General features: G+C 42.3%; 1 protein-coding gene across 1 annotated transcript in view; it reads right to left on the bottom strand.

The window, feature by feature from the left end:
* Positions 1 to 10,000, bottom strand: part of immp2l (inner mitochondrial membrane peptidase subunit 2) — a 111,684-nt gene that overhangs the window by 17,694 nt on the left and 83,990 nt on the right. The window contains exon 3 of the mRNA XM_023426898.2: positions 7,360 to 7,425. Within this exon, the coding sequence (XP_023282666.1) occupies positions 7,360 to 7,425 (66 nt within the window). The remainder of the gene's footprint in view (positions 1 to 7,359; positions 7,426 to 10,000) is intronic.

The following is a 10,000-nucleotide window of genomic DNA, read 5'->3' on the forward strand; positions in this document are numbered from 1 at the left end:
ATTTTATTATTTCATCTTTACGTATTTGTCTTAATTTAATCTTACTTTTCATTTATGGTTTGATTCACCGTAACGCATGTCCTATGTTTTAATATTTGATCATTTTATCTTTATTATTCTGTCTTTATCTTTGCTCTCCAGTCTTCAGTGTTTCCTCAGTGCAAAGTATGTATGAAATAAAGTCTGACTGATTGATTGATTAATCCCGAGACAATACTGTGGACGGGATTCTTAAACTACTGCAGTTGTCTGAGTCATCAACGGATCATTTTGAAGACACGTGAAAATAAGCCGTAAAGTTTCCTGTTAATTTGAATCATTTATAATTCTATTACTTTGTTAATGATTCGGTTCATGAAGTACGGAAGCCCAGGAAGGCCAAACTCACAAATATGTTTTTATCCCGTTATCTCAAGACCTCAAACATTAACGGGTACGAAAGAAAAACATGGAGGAATAAAACCAAACTATCTCCATGGTTACACACGACTAGACGAAAGTGAGATGTTTTTATATTTTATTTTGTAAATTTGGTGAATGGAGCCTTTGAGTCTTCTGTTAGCTCTGATGCTTGTCACAAACTCCCACAGTGGAAGTGATGAATCAAACGTTGATGATATTTGCCGTAAGTTAACCGGGACGCGTCGGACTGTTCGTCACGTGTCGTGATCTCAGGTGAAAGGAAGGAGTGACGGAAACCAGTGAGGCAGCGGCGTTTTTAATTGTGCTGCTTGTCTCCGCCGCCTTCAGCTTCAGGAGAGATGACAGCTCGTCAAGATGATTGACAGGTGCGGGTCCACGATGATGTGAAGACAGGACCAAGAATAGTCCAGCTGTCTCAAGACACAGACTCAGATAAAGACTGATTCAGCAGTGAGTCACACACACAAGGAAACTGTTGTTACTCTTCTTCTTTGACTTGAACAATGTCGTTGTTTCGCCCGTGCACTGATTTCACAGCTGGAGATTCTTCTTTCTTTCTTCTGTGAAATAAAAGCAGCAGCTGTGATGTCACCAACTGGGGTGTGGCCAAAGGGGAACGTCTTTGTAGGTTTCATTTATAGTGTGTCATTAGAGAACAAAGCAAAACACATCCCATGATTTCTGATGAGTGATGAAGTCCTCCGGTCAGGACTTCTGGAACTTTGTGATGTCACAACAAAGCAGTCACCAAGCCCCGCCCACCTGGACCCACCATCCAAACCTTGCAGGATCTGGTTTCTCTCAGTGTTTTTACCAAATAATGATAATAAGTTACTACGTTAATGGGAAAACAAGCCAAATATCGCCTCAGCCATCGCTCTGATGATCGTCCATCACCGAGGTCATCGTGCGTCGGTACAACCCTCTCCTCAGTCCACACACATCAGGTCAGATCAGAAAGGAGGAGAGGACGACAATAACAAACATGTTATCATTTAGTTTGTCAGACTTGTTGGTAAAAACTTAACAGGAAGCTGTAATCTATTGTCACACAGCGTTCTCTGATATCAGTGATAAACAAAGAACACGACCGGCTTCAGAAGTGACGAGCAGCGAACACAACAAACCGGCGAGAGGGGGATTAAAGGCAGACAACAGGCACTGCTGTTTGTTTTATCCTCCTACTGTATTTTAATTAGCTGACTGTGATGTTAGAGTTTAAAAACAAGAACATCAGTCAATAATTGTTGCTTCTGTTCTTCATCCTCAGAGATTTAAGGGTTTAAGAACTTTATTTTAAATTTATTAACGTGGTCCGTCCTATGATTTTGCAAATTACGGGGAAATATGAGACATTAAACGTGGAGATTTAAAGCGATTGAAACTGTTTTTATTACTAATATATTGATAGTTCACATTCTGCACTTTTTGACAGCCTTTCATCTGAATCTTTTTTGTGGGAAAATACAATGTATGTGTAACATAATAAGGGATTTTAAAGTTGATCTGGCCCCAGCAGATTTTCACTCAAACAAGAGCTCAATTTCTCCTTCAAAAACAGGGTTCAGGATCGACCCTTGAGGCGGCTTTTGTTTTGTGTTTTCTAAATGTTTGGCTGATGACTCACTCTTAAAAAACATTTGAGAATAAGGTGCTGCTGAAAGCTGCGACTTCAGAGGCTCAAATTTGGCCTTGAAGTCTTTTACAAGTTCAACACAGAGCAAAGTTTGAACTGAAATGTATTTTTGGAAACACTGATGCGGTCAGAGCCCGGAGAGGTCGACGCAACGCAACTTCAGAGAAACAGATACACAAACAATCTTCATCAATCTGACGACACATGCGCTGCAAAAAAACTAAACCTGCAAGTAAACAAACACACGGCTGCAAATTCAGTCCTACAACACAAACAGGAAGTGTTACCAGCAACACCAGCGTGGTCGTGGGTTGAAATCCAACCCGTGGCCAGAAGTGATGAACCTTCTGGGACGTTCTTCAATGGTTTTAACTTCAAAAGTCACATTTTGCTGTGTATCTGTCAAGTGCTCGGGAACCTCCTCCCAACCTGATCCTGGTTCTCCAGCATGAGTCAGAGTGCCGGGGTGTTGTTGTTTTACTTTCTTATTTTAGTTGTCAGGTTGGAGATCACCGCTAGTTTAATCGGTTTTGGTTTTGTTGAGTACTTTACATTTTTGCTGTGTTTAAAATACATTTTTGCATCTCTGTCTGGCGTCTGTTTATGCATCCGGTCTCCGGTTGGCGCCTGTAGTTTTGTTAGGGAGGCCGTAACAGCCACGGTTCACTAAGGACCAAAATCTGATGATTTATGACTAATAACCTCATGAATTATTCCAAATTATTACACCATCGCATCAGCCACAATATTACGACATCAGTAGAAGTTTGCTAGTTTGAGAGTCTGTGCCAAAGCTTCATGTTCTGAGGCTCCTGATTAAAAAGTTAAAAAAAAAACTGCAATGCTAATGGGAAGAGAGAGGCAGACTGGGGACACAGTGGTCTCTGTAATAAATAAAATGCAGTCCAACAATCAGACGGTGAGTTTTGAGAAGTTGCTGTATCAGAGCCAGCAGCCCGGCCCGCTCTGTTCTCCTGCTGCGTCTCATTATCTGAGCTGTGGAGCTCATTTCCTCAGGAGAACGCAGTGTAACGGCGCTGAGAACAGCTCCCACCTCCTCCTGAAGAAAATCCAGGGAGAGGAGCATGACTCACACACACACACACACACATACACACACATATACACACACACACACACACACACACACACACACACACACACACACACACACACACACACAGTCCCTGCTATCCAATGCACTCAGACTGAAGAATAAAAATAGCTATCTGCAACCTAACCTTAATGTGTTCTTAATGCCAGTTCAGATGCAAATTCAAGTGCAATTTTCAAGCCAGCGCTGAGCCTGAAAAGTTAAAATGCTCCTGTGAAAGAAAAATCTTCATTTTCACACCGAGGAGAAACATCCAGCAGTGAAACACAGAGCTCCAACATTTGTAAAACGTTGCGTCTGAGATTAAACAAATTAAGACAGAAGAGGTTTTCTGTGTCAGCATGAAGGAGTGTTTGAATCTGAGTCATGTTACTAAATGATGAACTGATCCCAGGTTTTAGTTTTCATTGTGACGCCGGGAACCCACTGTGTTGCGTTGTATGATCTGGTACGAGTACGCTGGCTGCGTGTCTGCTGCGTCGCTGCAACCAGCTAAGATCTGATATTTCTACACAGTTTGCAAGCTACTTGAATGTTGGATTTCTTTTCATTATAAATTAGTTTCTGATTTATTTTTGGCAGAAAACATCACTAAAATTCTATTTTCTAAAAATTGTTTAGAAAACCCGGAGGTCGGGGACGTGACCGATACCGGATCGATGAGGCCAATACTAACAGATAATTGGAAGTTTAAAAATGTATTAATGATATGACACAGTTTAGATAAAGACTGAACATTATAACCTTCTTGAAGGAAGATTTATTACAGGACTGTTGTATTACGCTGCATCAGTTTTAGTATGAACATAATAAACTGGCAGCTGAACATACAACACAATGTCTGCAACGATCCTGCAGAGCCATCACCGTGGAGACGGGAACACTGACCGATCGTTGGGCCTTTAGTCAATTCTAGTTTATTCTATGACGAGTTTTGGACTTCAGCGTCTCGACAATGTTCCTAATCTTCAGAGCGGCTCGACAGTGTTGGGTCACCTGATGTGTCCGATGGTGTTTTACTATGATTGATCAGTTTCCTGCAGGATTCGTTCGCTCTCGTTTCCAGTTCCAGACTTCAGCCTGACTTAAGAGCTGAATGGCTGCCACTGCGCTCTCAGCAGTTTGACATGTTGGTTTCATGGTGTTCTGCACCAAATCCCACCACCCATCCCCCCTTTTTTTGTTGTAATGTGTTCACCCTCCTGGCACAACATGACACACTGTGCCGGCAGCGATTGGCCACTTCAGATCTGCCTGTTTTCTCAGCCGTGCAGAGGAACCACAATTATTAATGGAACAAAGTCACGCATCTTGTAGATGACGGCGTCTGAAAGTCGTCTCAGAAACAAAAACAACAGAACAGCTGAGACTCACAGTCACACATTGCTCACATGAATCAAATGAATGTATTTACATCAAGTTAATGAGGAAAAAAAGAGTTGATTCCACTAAATTCCCGAATGATAATTTACAGTGTAAAAGATCATGAAGAGCTGATGATTAAAAAACATTATCATATGATCTGATCTCAGCATTTCAAGCATCAATGTGTCTTGTAGGGGACATGTTGGGGCGTGATGATGATGATGATGATGATGATGGTTTACTGTATAATCACTGCATCAACATTCATGAGTCTTCATCAGACTTCATCTCCCTCCGGAGACACTAAAAGCTTTTCACTACTCTCTTGCAGATGCAGTGACACTCCCCAACATCTGGAGACACGGGCTCAGGCGGGAGTTTCCCTTTAAATCTAAATCTGAGGCATGAATGCGGTTTTAAGGATGTAGAGGGCGCGCCTCACCTGTCCATTAGACACCTGCCACAGTGATTGGCTGGTGAGGATCTGCTGTCAGTCAGGCTGAGTCTCTCCTTTAGTGTCTCGTCACAGTGACTTGTAACGTCCTCTGGACCTGACAGAACCAATAACGCCGCTGATGTCGGAGGATGTAATCATCGCTCTCGCTGCGGGAATGATGATGGAGCTTCTGACAGCGGAGGCTACGACAGGTGGAGGAGGTTGTTTTGTAAAGGTATCTGAAGGATGCTGACGAGGTCGAGCGCTGTGATTGGTTCCTTGATGAGCTGGTCGCTTGATAAGGATGGTTAACAATATGGAGGACAATTAATGCCAAAAATTAAATATTTTTAAAGTAACTAAACAAAGATAGTTAAGTTTTACGTAAATCAGTGACTAGATATAATAAATGAATATGTCTATAAAATGTTATACTTTATACTTTTCCACTATTTTATGTTTCGAATATCTTCAACTTCCTATTATTGAAAGAGTTATCTTTCATTAAACAGAGATCATTACTTTACAAAGTCAGAAGAAAATCAGAAGAGATTTATTCATGCTTTGATTCATGGAGCTACCAGAGATTTTTAATGCATTTAGTGCATTATTCATTAAGGTTATTAGTCGGTTATTGGAATAAAAGACTTGTTAAATTCATCAAAACTTTATTAGTTATCTCCTGACTGACTGAACTGGACTCACGCTGACAATAACTGGTACTCTGTGATTCTTAAACCACTTTTATTCATTAAAGGAAACAGTGAGAGACGATTATATGATGACGACCTGAACACATGAAGACCCGAGTCTCTCTCCGAAAACCTGAGGGCTTTCTGAAAGAACTTGACGTTCTCTAAAAACCTTTATTCCTCAGCCACTGAATCACAGAGAAACATGAAATAAAAAACATCTGAGACCTTAAACCTTTGACTTTTATTGTAAATCACTGCCTTTGCCTTTAAAAGCGGATATGGCTGGAAAAACAAGCACATTTGTCAACAGTCTCGGTTTGATTTATTGATTTCTTTTTAAACGTAGATGAACATTAGGGTAAAGGCAATTATTTATAATAAAAACCAACTGTTTAAGGTCTCAAGCGTTTTATTATTTCCTGGTTTATCTGCTGCGGAAGATGAAAAATAAAGGTTTTAGTGACAGCGCTGCATCAGGTGAATCTTTACCTCTAGCTAGTGGTGATACTGGCTCCTCCTCCTCCTCCTCCTCCTCCTCCTCCTCCTCCGACATGTCTCTCACCCTGAGCCTTAACTAGCTGGTTAGCCTGTTAGCAGCAAATCAGTATTTGAATCTCCTTAGCCAGTTTTGTTGTTTTCATCCAGGGAAGTGTGGTGCTCAGCTTCGGTATCGCTCCCCTCAGGTCATCAGACACTGTTCAAACCGAGACTTTAAAAAGCTTTTTTGCCCCGAAAAACAAACAAAATATGTTTCCCATGATGGATTTCACCTTCCTGACCTGAATTTCAGCAAATCACAAGAACTTCATCAGTCACGTTTCTTAAAAACGACATAATCATTCACTACACGAGTTCTTTCCACTTGGGTCTTAATGGGTTAAACTGAGAACTGGTGGAGACCAAACACGGAGCCAAAAGAGCGGGAACACTGGGCCGAGGATTCATCAGCTGAAACAAACATGACTCCACATGTTGATCTGTGACCGGTGGACGTGGAAATAAGCAGCTGTTTGTCAACAAATTCAACATTTCCACTCCAAAGTTCCTCAGGTGGCCTAAACAATGCGTGAGTGTGTGGATGATGCTGTAAACGCTTCTCACAGTATAAAGTTAATTAAAAACTTTTATCTCAAAGCCTGAGCCTCCATCTGCTATTCATTTAACATTTAGCAACATTTGTTGTTGTTTCTTTTGTTCCTTGACGTTGCAGTTTGTTGCGTGATCTCCTCCAACTCCAAAACAGCAACTGTATGTTTTTCTGCAACAAGAGGGAATTTTATTTTTTCTATCCAGTAAATCCCAACGACTAAAAGTGAAGACATCCTGCCAGAAACTGCAAATACAGGTTGTTTCTTTGTGCTAAATCCCCCATGTTTCTAACCTCAGTGACCGGCTTGTGTTTGTGCCGCGGCTGAGCAGTGATTTACTTTTGCCACAAGGTGATGCCAGTTAATCTGATTAGAAATCAGCGTGATGGAGTGAACCTCTTGACTGCAGGCTGATACGATTAGACGTGAGACAGCTGCGCCTTTTTTCCCCCGACTAACAGGCCGCTGTGTCACATCAGCCTCAGCACACCAGAAGTTTATTACAATATAAAACACATTAGTTCCTTTATCAGTATTAGTCGGAGTGGCTCGGTTAGATTTCAGTGATTTGTCACCGCCGGGCGAGGACGGCCGCTTCCTACCTGATGAAGTCTCCCTCCAGGCCGATGACCCGCTTGATGATCTTCTGCTGGGGGTTCCTGGGGGACCTGAGGAGCAATAAACACATATATATGGCAATAAGCATTAAAAAGCCAAACAGGAAAACACAAGCAAATAAAAATCATACAAGCGTGATGCAGTGAGCTGTGGATAAGAAAGCCAGAGTCTGACTGTGCATTCAAATGAAGTCTAAGGCCCCAGTCACTCGTCATTCATTTCCTCCCATCGGTCCCTGATGGTATCATGTATGACGTTTTAACACGTGCCTTAAAAACCACAGATAAGGCGGCGGTGAGCTTCTCCGGTCTCTGGTGTGTGATGGAGCTCTGACAGGAATCAATCACAACCTCTTTCATCTGTGATTCACCACCTTACTCAACCGACTGCAACACTAAAAGCTGAAGTATCATTAAAACTGTCATTAAAGCTCCATGTTTTCTTCTTCTTCTGTGTTTTATTTGAAGTGTTGATTCATCAGAAGACATAAAAACCATCTCAGTGTAGTTTTACATCTCCTCTCTCAGGCTTCTCTCTGGAGCTCTAGTAACAACAGGTCTGTGAGCCAATCAGAAGAGAGGAGGCTCTGAGCCTCTCTTCTGATTGGCTGACTGTTTTGTGAGTGATCCAATAAAAATAAAGCAGATTTCAGGTGAAAACACTCAGAGAAACCAAATCCTGCAAGGTTTGGATGGTGGGTCCAGGTGGGTGGGGCTTGGTGACTGTTTTGTTGTGACATCACAAAGTTCCAGAAGTCCTGACGGCTGGTTTTAAGGCTCAGTTTCTGAATACAGGCTGTGTGCATTTCTCTGTGGACTGAGGCTTTGATACTTTCACAGTATTAATATAGAAGCTAGAGCTGATCTATAATCTATAATCACACTACACATGGACACAGACCTTTACACTGGAGGAGCTTTAAGAAACAACAGCTCTCGTTCACTCGATGCTGGACAGCCACATGTTGAATGATTAAAAACTCGTCTGGAGTCTGAGAAGTTTTTCCAAACTCTGCTGATCAATTCTTCTGAGAGTCTTTCTGTGCTCTTGAAAAAATGTGGTTGGTGATATGTAAATTATTCATTTGCTGCGTTTTGCTTTACAAAACACAAATCTGTAGGGAAAGTGTAGCTGCAGGAAATAGAGGGTGCCCCAGGTTCAGCTGCAGCTACACCTTCAGGTGGATGAGGTACATTATTTTTCATTTTCTACATTGATGCATCGTCTCATGATTTTATTATGTTTAATGGGCATGAACAGCTCCTATAATATTACCTATAGTGTCCTGTAGTATTTTGTTTGTTGACTCACATTCAGGAATACTAAAGTACATTTATTAACCATGCTAATTAGGCTATAATCATTCTGCTTTTTATAATCTCTCTTCTGGCCAACTTAACATCTTATTTCCAAGAATTCAGTCCTGTGTGTTTTGTGTTGAAGTGAACTGAATGAAATGAGTCGAGCTCACGGGGGGTTCAGTGACGTTAACTCGTGCATCCTTTTCTTACTGTTTGACAACCAAGGCGTTTAACGCTGTATTTACGTCCTGTTAGTGGGTGGTGCTGCCATGAGGCTTAGCGCTAATCAAATCTCCCATACACCTAAAACAAATAACGCTGGCAGCACTACCTGTGATGTGACACTAGGGACTGTGTCCCGAAATTTTGACGAGAGACAACACCTCACTGCCAAGAACATGGAGCTCATACTCATCAGTGTACGGGGACGGTGCAGCTCTGGTGAATGGAGGACGGTCATGAGCACATGTGGACGACCACAGAGCTGGTCCACAGAAGCTTTGTCGCTCCTTCTCCTCCTCCCTGTCAAGCGTCCTTCCTTTCATAATCAGGCTGAATTGCTTTTTCATTTTCAATCATCCCTCACTCTGACATCGTGTTAGCTGTTGGCTGTTGGGAGCTATTTCGCCCGAATCAATCAGCAGCGTCTGACGTGTCGGTCCCATCGTTTTCATAACAAATGAGCAAATGTACGTTTTTAGAGTTTCTATTTCTCTCAGTCGACAATCACAGCAGCGTCTCAGCCACATTTTTGTTTGGTCACAGGCAGCGGAAGACCCAGCATACAAAACTCTGATTGGTCCAGCTGTCATTAAGCACCACACCACACCTGTTTGAGATGTGGGTGGAGATTCAGAGGTCTGGAGCGAGACCCTCCTGAGATCTGACCGCAGACTGTAAATAAAGATGGACGGCGCCTCTGTGACATCACCCACAGGTGTCTGAAGCTCAGAGTGAGCCGCTCCACCGTCGCCATCTTGGCAGTGCCTGACTCCGCCCCCTAACTCCCAGCTAATCCAAAAATGGACAAAGAGGTGGAGTGTGTGGAGCATGGCGGTTTGTAGCCACCTGTCATTCAAAGAGGCCACGCCCTCAATCCTCCAGAACTTTAGTCCTTAATTAAATGTAAACAGGTGAGTTATATAAACAGGTGAGTTTTATAAACAGGTGTCATGAAGGAGGAAATTAGCTCTAGAGACCAAAACAGTTTTTGTACCAGGCTGTAAACATGTTTATTTCTGCTGTAAAGTTGGACATTTTAACATGGGAGTCTATGGGGACTGACTCACTGTTGGAGCCAGACTCTAGTGGCCGTTAGAGGAAC

The sequence above is a fragment of the Seriola lalandi genome, unplaced genomic scaffold, assembly GCF_002814215.2.
Source record: "Seriola lalandi dorsalis isolate HSWRI2012SDOR001 ecotype SW California unplaced genomic scaffold, Sedor1 jcf7180002054847, whole genome shotgun sequence".
NCBI classification, from domain to species: Eukaryota; Metazoa; Chordata; class Actinopteri; order Carangiformes; family Carangidae; genus Seriola; species Seriola lalandi.